The following is an 18,181-nucleotide window of genomic DNA, read 5'->3' as shown; positions in this document are numbered from 1 at the left end:
TTAGTTACTATGACCTTTATTCTCTGAATACAACTCATGATAACAAAACATAAAACATCAACACAGAGTCTGTACGTCATTGTGACAACATCATCCCACCATGTTTCCATGGAGACAGTATATATAATATCCTGATTGGTCCATATGTTGCCATGTAAGGCTACAGTCATTTCCCAGGTGAATTTACCTGGTGAAGGAGCGAACATGTCTGCCCCTCCCACCTCCGCTCCCTCCCCCACCACTGAATTTGCTCCCCTGAGATCCTCTACCACCTCCTCCACCTCCCCCACCGCCTCCTCCAGCGCCGCCTCCTCCTCCGCCGCTAAGCCATGACAGCCCAGCTCCTCCTCTTCCCCGCGGGGCTCGGTCCCGTGGAGCCAGCCGATATGCACCTGGCAATTAGAGACGGAGACAAAAGCACCAAATTAGTTCAGTGTTTGGAAATTCATAATGCAAAATGAAGCAAAAAGTCTGAGTCAAAGTCAAATTCAAAGTCAAACTTTTATATAGCGCATTTACAGACGGCTGAGCCGCACCAAAGTGCTTCACATAAAAGTGCAAAAAGTGCAATAAAATACAGAAGTGACAAAGGTAAAAAGAGACTAAACTAAACAAAACAAAACAAAAAAAAACACTTTAATTGTAGGCAAGAGAAAAGAGGTGGGTTTTTAAGTGAGTAGACATACTTGCTGGGGGTTGTCTGGAGGGCATCGGTCCTCGTGTGAAGTTGCTCTGACCTCCGCGGGGTTCGCTGTAGGTTCCCCTGTGAGTGACGGCTGGAACTTGGCCGCTCCATGATGAACCGCGGCCTCCTTCTCTGCGAGTGTAGTTCCCTACAGAACCAAAACAGAGGATTTAGCTCCCTCTACTGGCCAATTAGCAGCTCTGACCGGCAGTATGTCCAAATTCAAAACTACTTTATTCATATATTCAAACTGCAGAATAAGTCCACTGCAAGTAAAAGTCCTGAATTCGAAACTTACTGAAGTAAAAGTAAAAAAAGTATCAGCAACAAAATGTACTTAAAGTATCAAAAGCAAAAGGACTGCATGTGCATATGCAGAATGGACCCACTCAGATTGTTATATATATTCTAAATATATTATTGATGCATTTATGTGATATGATGTATATGCAGCGTTTTAATTTGATCAACATAGGGATTCATTTGAACTACTTAATATACTGTTATGTTGTTTACTTTTTTTTTAAACATAATAATTTGAAATTGATCATGTTTTTCATGATAAAACTGGACCTGAAAAGTAACTAAAGCTGTCAGCTAAATGCAGTAGAGTAAAAAAGTAATGCATCTAAAATGTAGTGGAGTAGAAGTATAAAGTTACATAAAATGGAAAACTCAAGTTAACAAGTACCTCAAAATTGTACTTAAGTACAGTACTTATATATTCCACCACTGATACTATGTACAGGATGCTTATAGTTTGACAAATAAGGTTAACTCAAGGTTCATTAAATAACTTTTTTTCTGATCTTTCACCATATCTCATGCTGAGTGTGTGAGTGTGTGTGTGTGTGTGTGTACATACCTGACAGTAAAACACCTTTAGGCTGCGGCGGAGTGAAAAAGCGAGTCTGGCTGTGAAAGGTGCCTCTGCCTCTGTTTCCAGTGAACAGTCCTCTGGTGGGGGGTTTGGGGGAGCTCTTAGGGGGCCGTTTAGGAGGCAAAAGTCCAAGTGGGGTTGTAATGTCCTTAAACTCCGCCGCAACAAAGTCATCGACGTGCATACTTGGAGGACGGGACGTGTTCTGTTTGCGCTGGCGGAAGATATCGTGCGGTCGATTGAGATTCTGTCCGAACCCTCCTCGACCTCCACGGCCCCGAGGAGCAGCCATGATGTGGGCTCTCTTAGCAGGCTCAATGTAGTCGGATTTACCGCTGCAGAGGCAAACAGGAGATGACATTCAGTTGGTTGATTAAAACAAGAATCCAGAGGTTAGTCCCCTGCAAAGAGTACAGAAAGAATATTTAAATGCAACACTGGAACTGTACCTTGATGTAATAAAGGTCTCATGCTTGTGTTTGCCCAGTCGGAAGCCTTTTTGCGCTTTATTGTGACCAGGAGAGGACGGCTCGGACAGGAAGGAGCGCTCCAGCTCTGCCTTCAGGTCCAATTCTGGACAACACTCCTGAGCCAGACCCACCAGATCCACCTTCACCTGCCACACAGACAGAGTGTCAACAACATAATAGTGTCCATCCACATACAGTACAGGCCAAAAGTTTGGACACACACCTTCTCATTCAATGCGTTTTCTTTATTTTCATGACTATTTACATTGTAGATTCTCACTGAAGGCATCAAAACTATGAATGAACACATATGGAATTATGTACTTAACAAAAAAGTGTGAAATAACTGAAAACATGTCTTGTATTTTAGATTCCTCAAACTAACCACCCTTTGCTTACTAGAATATAAGACATGTTTTCAGTTATTTCACACTTTTTTGTTAAGTACATAATTCCACACGTGTTCATTAATAGTTTTGATGAATTTACAATGTCAATAGTCATGAAAATAAAGGAAACGCATTGAATGAGAAGGTGTGTCCAAACTTTTGGCCTGTACTGTACAGACAGGATTTCATAACTGCACATTAGGTTTGATAATTATCTTCCTGCCTTTCATGGGTGTGTATTTAATAATCATAATCCATCCAAAGTTCAAATATTTATTGGAAAATTAGATAACAGGGAAGTTGAAAGAAAAAAAAAGAAACACTAAGCTCCAGTCTGAGTCTGGCGTAACGTAAGGTATTTGGGAAAAACATAAACATGTGAACTTACCATATCAAGGTCTGCTTCAATGTCGTCAGTTTGGAAAGGAGAGAACCACAGAGTCTTCAGCTGCTCATCCAGAGCTTCTGACAGAATGAACACCGTCCTACAGAGGAATGATATCTTTGTAATCACATCCAGTGCTCCCTCTTCAAGTGATGCACAATGTCCATTTCAGTCTATTATCTCTACTTGCAGCTTAGTTCTAGTTTCAGAGAAAGCTGCAGTGTACAGAACTCAGGTTGACACCATTTTGTTATAATATCTATCTATAAAAGTGAGTGTGTGTGTGTGTGTGTGTGTGTGTGTAGGGCATATCTCTCAGACTGACTTAAGATTTCGTATGTGGCTTGCACATGGCACGAAGGTGTGCATCCTCGATTTTAAAGATTTTTGAATTCATTTTTCAAAACATCATTATTTACGTAGGGCGTGTTGCAGCATTGCACTGTTTCCTTTTAGGGGAGCTCCGCCCCATTGTGTGATAGGCCTACACCTGGTCAGCAACCCAATTCACTCTGGATTTCCACGCCTGACTCATCTCATCTGTAAGTCTATTTCGCCTACCTATCTATTAAGGTTTGATTTTCCAATAATATTCTAATAGTTTCCAGCGAATATCAATGTTCAATGTGTATGTGCTGGATGGTGTGCAAATACATACTTCCTACAGGCACTGCACTAGTCTGATAATAATTTTTGACATTTCCCTGGCTGGATGGTCACTGCCTCCTCTAATTGATGACTGAATAGAGAAAAAGAATGAAAATTGTGATGCAAGTCTTTTTGAATCATCCGGGGGCCGTACCTGTGATTAAACTGGGCCCCGAGCGTCTCGGGTGCTGGCAGAGTGGGCTCAGTGTCAGCTGCAGGAGGATGGTCTGTGGCCGTCTCCAGCGTCTGCCTCAGAACAATAACAGTCTCCAACATCGTCTCCAATGAGTCATCTTCCTTGCAGAGTTTCTACAGACAAAGTTATGCAGTTATATAAAAGCCAAGGCAGCAACAACTCTGACTTTGCAAAAAGGCTCTGTACATGTGTGAATAATTTGTACCGTTATCTGTTTCTCTAAAGTCGGGAGCGGATGGGACTCTGACTCCTCCCACTGTAGCAGAGCTTTCATCTCAGCGCCCGTCAGCAAGCGCTGAGGAGTGAAGGCTGACTCTTCGCCAGACCCCTGAGCCTCGTCTACGCACTGGATTCAAACACAAACAGATCCAACAATAAAATCCAACTATCACAACTAATTAGTAAGCCCAGGAATGTATAATCAGTGTGGTTCCAACCAAGGTTATAATAGTTTTGGATTTTTCATTAGTTTTAGTTTTAATTTCGTTGTGAATTTTTGTTTTCAAATTCAGTTAGTTTTAGTTAGTTTTTAGAGTGAGTTTGCTAGTTTTAGTTTAGTTTTTATTTTTTGAAAACGCTTAGTTTTAGTTTAGTTTTTATTAGTTTTAGTGTTAGTTTTAGTTTTTTTGTAATGGGTATGTGCTTTCATTTCCTTTGGTTTATCCATCTCAGCCCCAATAAGGTTATTAACTCTTACAGTTCGGGGTGTTTTGTATTTTGGTTGGAGTGTAGACATCCCAGTCTCAGTAAACATATTCACCATGTGTTGCATGTTCATTTAGAAACACTGAATTATGTATGAAAAAAGTTGACAAAGATGAAAACGAAGGACATTTTCACTATAATTTTAGTTAGTTTTAGTTATTTTGTAACCACACAATACAGTTTCAGTTAGTTATCGTTTTTTTAAAAACTCTTGTTTTTATTTTTATTTCAGTTAACAAAAATGTTTTTTCAATTTTAGTTTTTGTTATTTTGTTAGTTTTCGTAAACTATAATAACCTTGGTTCCAATTACTTCCAACGAGGGATGCAAAGGGACAAAATGTTTTCCCCATTAATCCCGTGGAATGTTTCCACCTTAATTATTCCTGGCATTTTGCAACCCTACTTCGAACGAACATCATTTCTACAGTTCGACAGCATGTACACTCTTGACACAAATAGTATTTACTTTGATATAAAGCAAAATCTAGACACTGACCATTGTTTCTGTGTTGACGATCTGTCTGAGGAAGTCCAGCAGAGCTGAGAGCAGATCTGCGGAGTCCTTGTTGAAGGCAAAAACCAGTCGCTTCAACAGTGAGCAAAGACCAGCACCGTGTTTCTTCAGAGCTCTGAAACAAAAGGAAGTAAAATCAAACACTTGTTTGACTATGAAAACGACACTACGGCTGGTGGAAAGAGAAGAGATTACAAATGAGAGAGAAAGAAAGGAAGAGAGGATTGTCATTTACACTTTAAGGTGGTAGAGTCCGTAGTCGTGCTCGGTGAGGAATGTCAAAGTCCTGATACAGGTGAGGAGGAGAGGGACGCTGCTCTCTGAATTCCCCAAAACCTCCAACAAGGCATTGCACACTGCTGACAACATCTCTCGCCCTGGAAGTGCATTGGCAAGCTGCTCAGCCTCCGACACACAGCTCTCACCAGGTGGAGAAACCACCAGAGAAATGTCCTGGTGAAGACAGAGATTTATTTTTTAACGGTAGTGTCCTTTGCCCCTGCAGTGACTTGTTTACATACAGTACATCATTCTTCTTTATCTGCAGCTTACCTGGTCACACAGTGACTGTAATATCGTCCCCAGTACTTCGCTGCATTGCTGCTGCTGTATAGAGTGGTCGGCTGGAGGAACCAGCAGCGACAGCATCAAGGGGAACAGATCGACCAGTTGTTCGTCTCCAGACACAAACCCAGACAGCAGCTGCAGCGTTGCGCTCTTACAAGCCTTCTGTGACACCAGAGCGTCCATCAAAGAAAGAAGACGCAGAGCCTGGCCCCAGCACACGCCTTTCCCCTCCGCCCTGCAGTAAGCACATTGCACACAATTAAAAAAAACACAATTCACAGCATAAACAACAACAACGTCCGAGTGTGTGCCTTTCACTCACGGCTGCAGCTCCTCCAGCAGCAGCTCCAGCAGCGTCTTCATGATAAGTGTTGCCGTGGGTGACGACAGATCTGCCAGCTGAACACACATTCTCCTCAGCATGGCCAGGAGAGGAGGGCAGCTGGTGGCACACACACACCTCAACGCCTCGGAAAACACTTTCCACTGCCCCCGTATGTGCATGCTCCACAGCTTCCTTGTGTTTAAGGCTACAGCCACATCTTGGACTGATATCACCTGTGAAGCCAACGGTTTATTATAATCAGTGTGATTTTTTAGTGTGATTTTTTAAACATCAGAAGCTGACAGAAGCTTCAGGAAACTCCTGAAGACCCAGCTCTTCAGAGAGCATCTTCTCTCCTAGACCACATGATAAGTCTACTCCTCAAAGAATTGTCACTAGCACTAATAGCTCTTATTGCACTATACCTTGATTGTTTGCTTTTTACTCTTCCTGTAAGTCGCTTTGGATAAAAGCGTCTGCTAAATGACTAAATGTAAATGTAAATGTAAAGGTGCAGGAAGAGTGGGTGACCTGAGTGCTTTGCATTGGCAGCGGTAGAGGCAGGAGCTCAGACAGCAGCGTCAGACCAGAGAAGAGACCTTCAGGAGCTTTCAGCAGTGAGCCCAAAACCTCCTTTAACATCAGAGACCACGTGTTACTGGCCAGAGTCTCCTCTGTATGAGTCACCTGCAACAAAGCACACACACAAACAGACTCAAAACAATGACTAATGATGCTTTTTGCACATTACTTCTTGGCTAAACAAGCACGGCTAATTCACACACCTTTTCATTAACACCCTGCGTGAAGGTGAGCAGTACATCCACAATGAGCGCCTGCACTCTGGTCTCCTCTCCGTCTAGACGTCCAGTCGCAGGGATGGAGCACACAATCATGTGGAGCGTCACCAACACACTGGCCACGCGAGTGTCCCTGAACTGGAATGCTCCTCCGCGGAGCAGCTCCATCAGCATGGTGCGCAGCAACCGCAGTGTGCTGATGCATATACTGAGGATCATGCAGCGCTGCGGCGTGGGGCCCATGTGTCCATGCACACGCCACGGCTGCAGCAACACACTGCACAGCTTCTGTAGGACACGCACACACATATCCATACCCTCGCCCGAGAACAGCTGGACACCTGCAAGACTCCACTTAAGGTCCCTCTGCTGACCTGCAGGGGAGGAAGATACTGTGAAAAATGTGCCTAGTATTGAACCGACTCTTCTATAATTGTTGCGTTCAACAAACTAAAAAAAAATAATTTTACAGCTTAAGAAGGACCCTGTGGAGTTTTTTTTTACCACTGACAGCTATTAGTACACATTTTTTCCAATGGTCTCCTACTGTTCTGGGTGTAAACAAAGCAGGATTTAAAATACTATTTAAAATTAATAAATAAAAAGTAGGCATTGGATTTCAAAACCATATGTTTGGGTTATATCTCTGAAAATGGTATTAACAGGTATTTAATGGGTATATTGCAGGAGGGAAATAGCTTCTGACCAAAAGATAGATGATGCGTGTTGGACCTACCATTAATATTTGAACAGATGTTTAAAAAATGTCTTTTGTCAAATGTTTTATGAGAAAGGGTGTCCATTCAGCAGGTTAGTTTAACCCCAAGACAGCAAAGTTCACTTTGGTAAGTTAATGTGATCATAACAGAGTTTGCTAGCAGGGAAATGCCTCAGGGCACCATGAGACGATGTGAGCAAAGAAAAAAAATCATTATTCATCATTTGAACCATTGAAGAAAGTCTGGTGTCTTTACCCTCTACAGCAGGGGGGGCGCAGGCGATGTGACCAAGGACCCTGAGAGCAGTGACCAGTCCAGTCCCCTCAGCAGTCAACACATTTTCCACATTCTGAAGTCAAGAGAAGCCACATGTTTAAAATGACATATAGCACTGCAATTTGCATACAGCCTTGTTTCAAACATGCAACAAAACGAGTGTATGCTTGAAGTTCAGACTTGTCAGTGAAGATCTGCATTCCAAGGAGATATACTGCACATATGATGGCTCTAAGGTGTAACATTACACAAACGTAGAGTCGAGTGTTTGACTTGAAGACATTATTCTTGTCTTTGTTTGTTGTATGCAGCTAAGTGCATAATAATATCAGTGAACCATCTTGTCAGCTGTCACAACATTGTTCCGTTTTCCTCTGATGATATTGAAAAGCTCTATAAATCTTGATTAAATAAAAAATTATGAAACAGTACTCTGAGAGTCCCTGCAGGTTAGAGTGGGATGAGAGATCTGGATTCCTTCACGGAAGGAGTGAATCAACTCTCTGAATTAAATGTTGTAAACTTATCACTGGCAGCCGCCCAAACACTGCCGACTAAAGAGATTTATCACTCAGCAAATTAACACTCAGGAGTTACTGGGACTGTCTGCGGATGATATGGGGAAATGTAAAATGTTGCATTACCTCAGCAGTGCATATATTGATGAAGAGACATGTACCTGTTTGATGTAGTCTATGAGGGTGGGAATGCTGCCAATCTCAAAGCGAAGTTTTTCCAGAGGCTCCAGCCATTTGCTGAGCTCTGAAGTACAAGATAAGAACAAAACAATCAAAAAAAAACCCAAACACTCATACTAGAAACTGTCACATATTCTACAATACTTTAACTATCTCCGCCAGGGAAAAGCCTGAAGGAGATTATGCATATGTGATTATGTGATAGTAGAATGTCCTAATAAAATAACAATATTTACATTGAGAAGTCATCGTCCTCTTTATCATTTCCTTATTAAGTTTATACAGTTACACTGGAGGCTTTGTTCACATCTCTCTCCAACATGCCCTCAGACTCACATGGCAGAGATCTAAACTCTACTGAAGGCACTTTTCTAGTATTTACCCTGTAACTTGGCATTGGTGTCATCAGCCTTGGCAATGGTGAGCAGTGGGGCAGCATATTGTTCCATCATCCGCAGTTCATTAGAGCTCTGCACGACCAGTAACACCAGCATACAGGCATAGTTATATGTCACTGCTTTGCGAGCTTTGGCCTCACTACGAGAAAAGAAGACAAAAAATAGTGACACACTCAGAAATCTCTGCACATGTGTCTGAAATAGAACCAAGAAGACACAAGAAGATGGCTGTACCCCTGTCCGTCCTTGCTGTGGTGCTGGAGCAGGGTGACCAGACACGAGAGGTTGTTTTCCAGGCTGAAAATGTGGGCGACAGCACTGCGACCAGTCTGTGTGAAGGTCATTAGGTAGAGCGCATGAAGCATGCCCAGTACCTCTGCGTTGTCACCTTCCTCTAGCCCGGCTCCTCCGTCTCCCCCTGTGGCCACGTGGCTCATGAGCTCGGACACGCCCTGCAGAGCGTGCAGCGCCTGCATTAGCCACACGCCGAAGCCCTCCTCGCCGAACCCCGGCCCTGTGACGCCTCCCTCCCCCCCTCCCCCCGTGAAGGCCGTTTCCTCGCTCTCAGCTTCTGCCATCGATGCCAGGAGGCGCAGCAGCAAGTTGGTCGGAGTTGGTTGAGCAAGAAGGAAGAGCAGGCCTGACTGGGTGAGCGACAGGAAGCGCAGGAGCTCTCGAACAGCTTGGGTGACACCTAGGTGGCCTGCTGCAGCAGCTCCAGACAACACCGCTGCCGTGCTCTCAAGGAAATGACATGCATGCATGTACCTGAGAAAGAAGAAAGTGCATTATTTCCAACTTTATATTTATTTTGTGTTCAGTTCAGTTCAGCTTTTTATTTCGAACATGTGCGAGTAACACAACAAAGTAAACACAAAAACAAATACATCCAATGAGAATAATCAAAACAAAACAAAAAATAGCAATAGTCAAAACAAATGCTGTAATGTGAACGCAACATGTCCGAAAAGGAGTAGGATGAAGCATATGCTTATTTAAACCTACCCCTTCTCCACTACTCAATTAACACTTTTTTTTTCCCTAAACACATATTTAAATAATACATATTTACAAAAAAAATACATTTTTTTTTTTTAAAGAAATAGATTACATAAACAAATACTGTGTCTGCACTGTGTGAGTTTGAGGTGTGTATGGATGTGTACCTGTACAGTGTTGGGTATGGATCGTCCCTCTCCTGTGGTCCCGTTACTCTAGCAGAGGTGGGGAAAGCTTTCCCAGGCGGCTGCACCATGCAGTAAGGGGCCGTCTCTAGCAGGTGATGCAACTCTTCCAAAACCCCTGCCACCCTATCAAGATCTGCCTCGCTCACTGGGGGGGAGCCGAGTGAAGGTTCCTCCTCCATGGGGCTATCAGCATCCTCCATCTCCTCCTGATAATGAGTGTCCATCATGATTATCATGAAAAATGTACTTAATAATTGAATTTAACATACGAGTGAGAGTGAACGTGTGTGTCTACCTGTTGTGGTTCACTCCATGTTGCTGCTGCACGCTGCAGGTCCAACAGTACCTCATACATGTGGATTTTTTGTAATATGGCATTACCAGCTGTTATGACCCTCACTGTTTCTTCACGCAGGAACAGCTGGACTAAACGCTGTAAAGGACAAACAGATCAGTGTCAAATATTAATGAGGAAACACTCAACATGTTGTTCAACTGGTCAGTGTTTGTCAGGGTTAAAAAGAGGTGACAAAGAAATTGTGTAATTATGTGGTGGTTATGAAAGTATTAGCCTTGTTTATATTATGTTAGCAAAAAACAGAGTCTAAAAGGCAAATATTTAGTTAACGGCACTCTGGCTGAGAAGCTCAACCGTTGTTGTAGCTTGATATATATACATCATGTATGCTAATAAAGTTTATCATAACACAACTGTAAAAGATTCTTCTCTATTCTTTCTTCTACAGACTTGGTATCCCTGCTTAAGAAATGTAAAGGATAATCGGTATATATATATATATATATATATATATATATATATATATACACACACTACTGGTCAAAAGTTTTAGAACACACCAACTTTTCCAGAATTTAATTGAAAATGATGCAGTTTAATGTCTCAGTCTACTCTGAAATTAATGCACATTTAAAATTCTTTATTGAGCATGATAGTGTTTCGAAAATAAAAAAAAGATTCAAAATCACATTTTATGTTGAACTAAAGGACTAAAAAAAAGACACAAAATGACCAAAAAAAGACACAAAATGACTAAAAAAGACATGAAAAGAATTCAAAAATGGACAAAATAGCCCAAGACTCCATAGAGTTAAGTTGTTAACCCATTTCTTGTTCCCTGAAAAAGGCCTAATTGTATAATTCTGAAATGTACATTATTTTTCAGTTTTGGTTAAGCTTACCTTTTTTTATTTACCTCTGGCAGTTCACCACTTACATTTGTACCCTTTCAAGCTGTTCATTTGACTTGAACTGCTTGAATTTCAATAAAAAATGGAAAAATTGGGGTGTTCTAAAACTTTTGACCGGTAGTGTATATAAAGTGTTGATATTTAAAGTTTTTGATGCCAACCTGATAGCCGCTCTTCTCTGAGTCTCCTGCATGTAGGAAAGCCTCTGCACCAGCAGGAGCACCAGTCAGAGCACCCAGCGCTCTCAGGAGACTCAGCTTCAGTGTGGAGGAGACATGGTCCGCTTGCACCAGCTCCAGCAGCACACCCAGGGCGCCTTCACGCAGCAGCACCGAGAGGCCCTGTGGGCACTCTGCAAGTTGTGATGCTAGCTTGGCACCAGCTTTCAATTGTCTGAGGTTGAGAGCAATGGGTTGCGTGAGAGCAATCTCCATATTCAGAGCTTGCAGAGCCCATTGGACTAAAACCCGGAGAGGTTCTTCCATCTCGCTCTCTCCTTGTTTGATGAAATAAGCCAGCCCTTTGACCAGCAGTGCATGTGCCTCTTCCAATGCAGTGACCCACCGGGCATCTCTGTCTTCTCCGATACTAGTCAGGAGCTCTTTCAGCTGGGCGACAGCCTCAGCCTCGTCTCCACCCACTGCTCCTTCTGTTCCACCAGGGTCCCTGGGTTCCTCCACACTTGCCTTTTCAAACTGGGAATCAAAGCGGGTCTTGAATGGAGGGGTGAAGTAGAGCAGGGGTCTGAGTTCTCGCTCATAAGGGTCATACTGGACAGGTGGAACAGATGCCAGATCCTCAGGAGTGTAGTCCATGTCGAAGGTGGGCAACTTGAAGCTACCGTTATCGAGATCATCCTCATCGCTGGAAATCTGTTCATAGCCGTCATCGCCTGACAAAAATGGAAGAGATGAAACAGAAACAGGGGAAATTTAACAAGTGAATCCGTTATAAACAAGATTTGTAAGAACCTTTCATAAATATGTGTGTAAAAATGAATGAAAATGGGGAGGCCAGTGACTACTACATATTCCCTTGCTTATTCACACTCACACACACAAACCTAACACTCATGGCGGCATCACTGCAAACATGCAGGGTTAGATGGACATGCAGGAACTGACTAAAGCACAAGCAACAGCCATGTGAGGATGTGTGAGGTAAGAAATCCACACAACAGCTTATGAACGTTGACCATAAGCCTTCAGAGCAGCCCTGGCTCGGGCTAGCTGAGAGTTTGGAGCACCCAGCGTCTGTAGATGGAAGCTGCATGCCAGAGCACACACTCTCTCCAGCTATCACTCAGTCCCAAATGGACCCCGTGGCCCGCGGTGGACTCTGACGAAGACTTCAGGGCCGGGCATCCATTTGGGAAAGCAGACTATCCTACTCTCACAAAACAACTCCCCTACCTTCCTCCATTTCCTCTTCCTCGTCCTCACCCTCATCTTCCTCCTCCTCTTCTTCCTCCTCTTCTGGAACGCTCCCCTCAGTCCGTGCATCTTCTTCTTCCTCCGGCTCCTCCTCTTCCTCCTCCTCATCGCCTTCCTCCTCTTGTTCAGCATCTGAGTACGCTTCATCAGCAGGCAGTGATCTTTCAGGTGACACGGCCTCCAGGTAGTCGTCACGGTCCTCGCTTGGCTCTTCTTTGACAATCCCCACTGTAAATGTCACAAGAGAGACCGGAGGGCGCAGAGTTCAGCTAACATGCCCTCTGGGCGCATATGAACATCCACATTATACATTTACCTACATACACAGAGGCTTGCTTATGCAAAACATCTTTAGGGTTATAACGGTGTTTTTGCATGTTTTAACTCGATGTACCCATTGTTCAAAACTTCTTTAAAATCTTCTTGTACCAGGCAGGCCGCCAATAGTTGTCATTAATTTCTGTACAGTGTGATAATCAGCATGCTGAGACTTGCTCAGGACATGAGAATCGCATCACAGTGAACATTATGTGCACTTTACCTGAACAAGAACACTTAGTGTTTTCAAATACACTTAAAGGCATAATACCAGGCACAAGCAAGATTCAACTTTGGATTCATTTTTAAACAAGCTATTCACAAACATTTGATAAAAAACAAATAATCTAACCAACTGTAGACATTAATGTAAAGTAAACAAAGTTGAAGCAAATAGGTTAATCATGCAAAACAATACAAACATACTTTATCATATGGTGCTTAAAAGAGAGCAGTGGACTGCTGTGACTGTCATAATTTTGATTCCAAATTAAAATTTGGTTGAAATAAGCTTTCCATCTCAATCATTGAACTCAAAAGCATAGAAACTCTAGAAAGTCTAACAATGACATCATCATCATCAGTGCTGGATTTGGAGAGCCTTGATAACCCTTTAACTGATGGTGAATTTTTAATTTTTTTTATAATGACACCAGCAAAGAAACTGCTGGGTTACCAGTGTTGGATTTCCCCAAATATAAGGAGAACCACAAACGCAAAATTGAATTATGACAAGTACAAACCAGACAGATTTAAACTACAGCAGCTTCTCTATTATTGTTGATAAATAAGGATCATCAGCAGCAGATATAGATATATATATATATGTATGTCTGTGTGTGTGATGCACAGCTCTCACCCGCCACTGGGACCTGCTCTTCATCATCATCATCTGGGGGCGGAGGGCCAGGTGGAGTACGAGGCCCTCTGGGTGCTGGTCTGGGTGGGCTGCCATTGTACTGATCGTCTTTTTCCCACTCTAAAACAAACAAACAGTACAATAGATTGACGTTTATAATTAGCCAGCTGGGGGAAATAACAGATAACCTGTTCATTAGATGTTTCAGTATCAGGAAGCGGGTGTGAAGGCGAGAGTGTTGGGTAGTTTCGGCTTAACGATGTGCACCTTGTTTAATGATCCGCTTGAGCCCGCTTGGCTGTTGAGGGGGCGGGGGAGGGGGAGGAGGGGGCGAGGCCTGGTCGTGTCCATGTGAGCGTTCTGCTGTCCCGTACACTGCTACAGTCAGACTGGTGTACCAGCCACGCAGCACCAGGCCGTCTGTGTTCACCTGCATGCACAAAACCATTTAGTAAGTCATAAATGAAGAGGGGAAAAAAACAAATACAAATCATCGTTTCTGGCATCCATTTACCTTTCCACTTGGTCTGAACACAATGGATTTGTTCTCATCATATTCCAGACTGAGGACGGAAAGCAAGACAGAGAAGATTAAAACATCAGTGCAAATAGACACAAAGGCTGAACTATTCTTGAACTTGTGCGTAATTATTTATCATCTTAGAGACTTTGTTAGAAAATAGCATGTTTAACTGCACTGAAGTTAAACAGCGATCTGTTAAGTCCTAGATAAACCTCTTTCATAACAGCACAAAATTGCTGCATAATTATGTCTCGAAAGCATGTCGTCATCCTTCCCCATCTTTCTCTTTCCCAACATTCAGGGCAAAAACATTTCTTCAGCATCACCCCAAAATACAATTTAATTTAAGTGTAAAAGTTTGGGAGCCTCTGGTCTAAATTCAATTATGGTAACATGCCAACCAACACACCTTTACAGTCATATTTCATGTCACAAAAAGGAAAAAAGGCCGGGAAAAAAAAGATAATCAAAAAATAGAAAAGGAAACAAAAACCCTGCATTATCATGGTCGTCTGGATCATATATCAGGATTATCACCTTAGCTGACATGAAGGCTTAATGTCTAAAAACATTTCAGTGGGATTTGTTGTTGACATTTGGAAAATACTTAAATAGTAATCAGACAGGTTAAAAAAAAATCTACTTTAGACTTTCCCAGCAGAGATAATAACTATGGGTGTGTCATATTTACAATTCTTTGGTGACTCATACACAATGGACGCCTATAAATACAAGTTCACGCTCGGGTGCTGCTGTGCACACCTCTGTTATTATGAAGGTAGAATAAAAATCTTCGCCTCAATCAATCCACTATTTATCTACCTCGCTGGGGCCTCTAAGTTTTTGTGTCACTTTCAGCTAGCATGTGGGTGGGGTTGAGTTTCTGGAGAGACCAGTTAGCCTGCATAGGAACAAAGACACTTGGGTGGGTGCACACACATGCACGCACACCCACCCCTCTGGCCTCTGAGAACAGGGCTCAGATGCTACCATGACTGGTTCTACAGGTGAGACAGACAACCGCATCTTAAGCACTTTTGAGATTTGACGAGGAACTGAAGAAATGGAGGAGGAGAGGCTCAAAGTAACAGAGAAACAAAACAAGAGAGTAGAGAGGGATTCTGACCTGCCCAGTCTGTGGAACGTGGGGTTGTTGGGTTTTGTGACATTATTGAAGAACAGCTCCAACTGAAAGGCGTGAGGCGACGTCTCCCTGGAAACACAGAAACACACACACTGACATTAATGTGGAAGGCAGGGCTCAGTTCATTTCTATACAGAAGACTTCATTGAGTATTGAGTTATACGGCAACATAGGGGTGGGTGTTTTGACAATATAGACTCAGTGGCCACTTTATTAGGCACATCTGTACAATCTGTTGGAATTCAATCTCTTGGAACAACCACTCTGCCATTAATTCTACCGTTATGAAAATTATAGTGTTCAGTTTTTGCTGACACTGCTGGAAACCTGTAAATTAAATCATACATTTTAACATTGTGGTCTCACTTAAAGGTGATGTTGCAGTCCAGTACAACACCGTCACCAACTATGACCTCAGTGCCATAATATAACTGAGTGATCGACTCTATGACAGTGTCAACAAAAAAACTGAATGTGAGACAATATACATTTTTAAATGTCACTTTAACATACTTGGAACTTTAAGATGGTAATGTTACAAATTAAAAATATCATATGACATTTGCAGAATTAGCCAAAACAGACATCCATGATCAGCTTTGCAACTGATTTTCACCTGACTTTCCTTTATCATAATATTTATCAACACTGCTATATATGACGTATAACCTGATGAAGGATTGTATTGCACACCTCCACACAAAAGAGAGTCCTGTTTTGCTCAGGTTTGTGCATTGTTCAGCACTGAGCCCATTTCTGCAGTTAAATTACATCACCCAACCGGCTCAGTGGGAATCAGGATCCACACACAACAATGGAGCTCAGGTGTCAAACTGCTTTCTTATAGGCAAACACAATCAGCTCAGGTATCTGTAGCAAACAAACATCTCTAGAGGCGATAGATCATTTGGTATTGAGGTGAAGGATTTCCTGCAACAAGGGATGCACCATCCAACTATTCTCTCTCAGTATAGTTAAGGTACATGGACTCTGGGTATCTGTTGATACTGAAGAGCCATATGATAACCATATTCTCTTTTTCTCAAAACTCCACTCTGCATACTATACTTTATAAAAAGCATTTTGATGCTGGGGCACTAAAACTGAGTCAGCAGTCTACCATGAATAAATGAATGTACATGTAAACAGTAAATTTTATAATCACACTGAAAGAGACTGTAAACTGTATTTTTTGTGAATCGGTCATGTTATAATCAATATCTGATTAGTGAAAGGAATTGAGAACCAGTTCCAGTTAAGAACCGGTTTACAATTGTCCAGTACTATAATATGCCACTGAACTTATAAATTCAGCTAATTGATACGACATGTTTTTCTGACAGCTGTGCATTACCAAAGAGTGATGTCAAACTGATATGTGTACGCTGCTGGAAACTTGAACAACAACAAGAGCAAGTAATGCAGACGAAGAAGAAATGGAAATGGTCCAAAGTACAACTTCATTTATTGATGAAAGATGCAGGCTTTGTTACTGTAGAAACTTCACTGACACACTGGAGAACTGTCCAGTAATATTCGGCTTCATGGTCAAACAAAATCTCGCTCTCTCTACTATGTTCATACTTAGAGAAAACTAACAAAAAATTAATCAGGAATCAATTGGACTGATATGAAGAATCGATAATGGCATTGTATGGATTAAATCTTATCAATTCCCATCCCTATAGTCAACATAACTTATAAGATCGGTACCAACTTCAACACTGATACTGATCCAGTGTATCGATTAATGAATTCCCATATTCAACTTTATGAAATTGCTAGTTTATTGGGTAGCCCTTGACACAAGTCATATTTAGCAGTTTTTGGTTTTTTTTTTAAATGGGATGGGCACATATTTAGAAAGACCTCTCATACATACAGTGCAATTCAGCAAACCAAAAAATTAAGATGGAATTGATCTCTAAATCACTTTCAACAAGAACTGGAATTTATAACTTTGATGAAGGTGAGATTTATTGCATTGTTGCTTTATCAGACTGCATGACATTAATCCAACAATAGGTGGACCCTAATCAACTGGTAGTTTAATGTATGTCACGGAGTGCTTTTGAGTGCCATGTTGCTCTTACCCAAACGCTCTGCTGTCCGGTAGGTTGCTGTGTGCTTTGATCCCTGGAGGAATGACCCGCACCTCTGTGATTAGCACCCCGCAAGGAAACCGCACCACGTCCACGTTGGTTAACTGAAGTGCATTAGACATCATAATTAATATAAACAGTTACATAACAAAATGTTTCTCCCACCAAACCAATTACAACTAATACTAAAGACTAGAAAAAGTCAATTTGGCTGCCCGCTGTGAGGTAAACATAACCAGGTTTAGAGTTTACAGTTAGCATTAGCCTCGCAGCTAATTAGCAAACAAACTGCGCAGGGTGAATAAAATCAACAGCTGCGTGAAGTTATAGAATGATTTAAATAAAAGTAAGTGCAACTAATACATTCGGTACAGTTATGTGTACATTTAGGTACGTGTGAAGTGAAATAAAAGCTATGAATGGCAATGATATCATAACAACCATGAATCAACTGCTAATGTTAGCCATGTTGACATCGTTAGCTTGAGAGTTAAGCTTCAATCGAAACTTCTGAATATAAGCGACATGGGTATTAAATGCAGGCAGCTCTGGAGAGGATGAACAAGAGGCTAGTAATGCATCGGATGTATTACCTCTGCACTTTGGTGCTTAAACGTATCTAGAAAAAGAAGCTCCGTTGAAGTGTCCCCCGCCATCGCTTTCTGCTGTCCGTCGGAGCAGGTCCGGGTTATTTCCGGTCGGGACGGAGAATAGTTCCGGAGCAAAACAACTCCGACATAAATATAAAC

The 18,181-nt window shown here is 42.1% G+C and overlaps 1 protein-coding gene across 2 annotated transcripts; it reads right to left on the bottom strand.

The window, feature by feature from the left end:
- Positions 1 to 18,115, bottom strand: virma (vir like m6A methyltransferase associated). 2 transcript variants are annotated; one of them, XM_059338413.1, is made up of 27 exons: positions 18,026 to 18,115; positions 17,424 to 17,536; positions 15,313 to 15,399; positions 14,178 to 14,226; positions 13,931 to 14,093; positions 13,664 to 13,783; positions 12,466 to 12,714; positions 11,215 to 11,945; positions 10,140 to 10,277; positions 9,824 to 10,050; positions 8,892 to 9,425; positions 8,642 to 8,796; positions 8,241 to 8,323; positions 7,541 to 7,634; positions 6,552 to 6,940; positions 6,298 to 6,453; positions 5,764 to 5,999; positions 5,427 to 5,676; positions 5,110 to 5,327; positions 4,857 to 4,989; positions 3,859 to 3,999; positions 3,612 to 3,766; positions 2,813 to 2,909; positions 2,015 to 2,181; positions 1,551 to 1,900; positions 687 to 833; positions 1 to 392 (listed from the first exon to the last, which is right to left on the bottom strand). In XM_059338413.1, exons 1-27 carry the CDS (start codon positions 18,086 to 18,088, stop codon positions 184 to 186), a joined length of 5,454 nt encoding a protein of 1,817 aa, XP_059194396.1. In that variant the 5' UTR covers positions 18,089 to 18,115; the 3' UTR covers positions 1 to 183. The 2 variants fall into 2 exon arrangements, with proteins under 2 accessions (XP_059194396.1, XP_059194397.1); XM_059338414.1 differs by having other exon boundaries at positions 12,496 to 12,714.
- Positions 18,116 to 18,181: the final 66 nt, after the last annotated feature.

Source organism: Centropristis striata, chromosome 8, assembly GCF_030273125.1.
Source record: "Centropristis striata isolate RG_2023a ecotype Rhode Island chromosome 8, C.striata_1.0, whole genome shotgun sequence".
NCBI classification, from domain to species: Eukaryota; Metazoa; Chordata; class Actinopteri; order Perciformes; family Serranidae; genus Centropristis; species Centropristis striata.
Note: the sequence above shows the minus strand (reverse complement) of the source record. Positions and strands in the feature narration are given on the sequence as shown.

Coding starts and splice junctions, on each gene's coding strand:
- virma (XM_059338413.1), bottom strand. CDS start 18,088: ATGGCGGGGGACACTTCAACGGAGCTTCTTTTTCTAGATACGTTTAAG. Junction 8,797..8,891: donor CACAGCAAGGACGGACAGGG/GTACAGCCATCT, acceptor CTTTTCTCGTAG/TGAGGCCAAAGCTCGCAAAG. Junction 8,324..8,641: donor CACCAATGCCAAGTTACAGG/GTAAATACTAGA, acceptor CTTGTACTTCAG/AGCTCAGCAAATGGCTGGAG.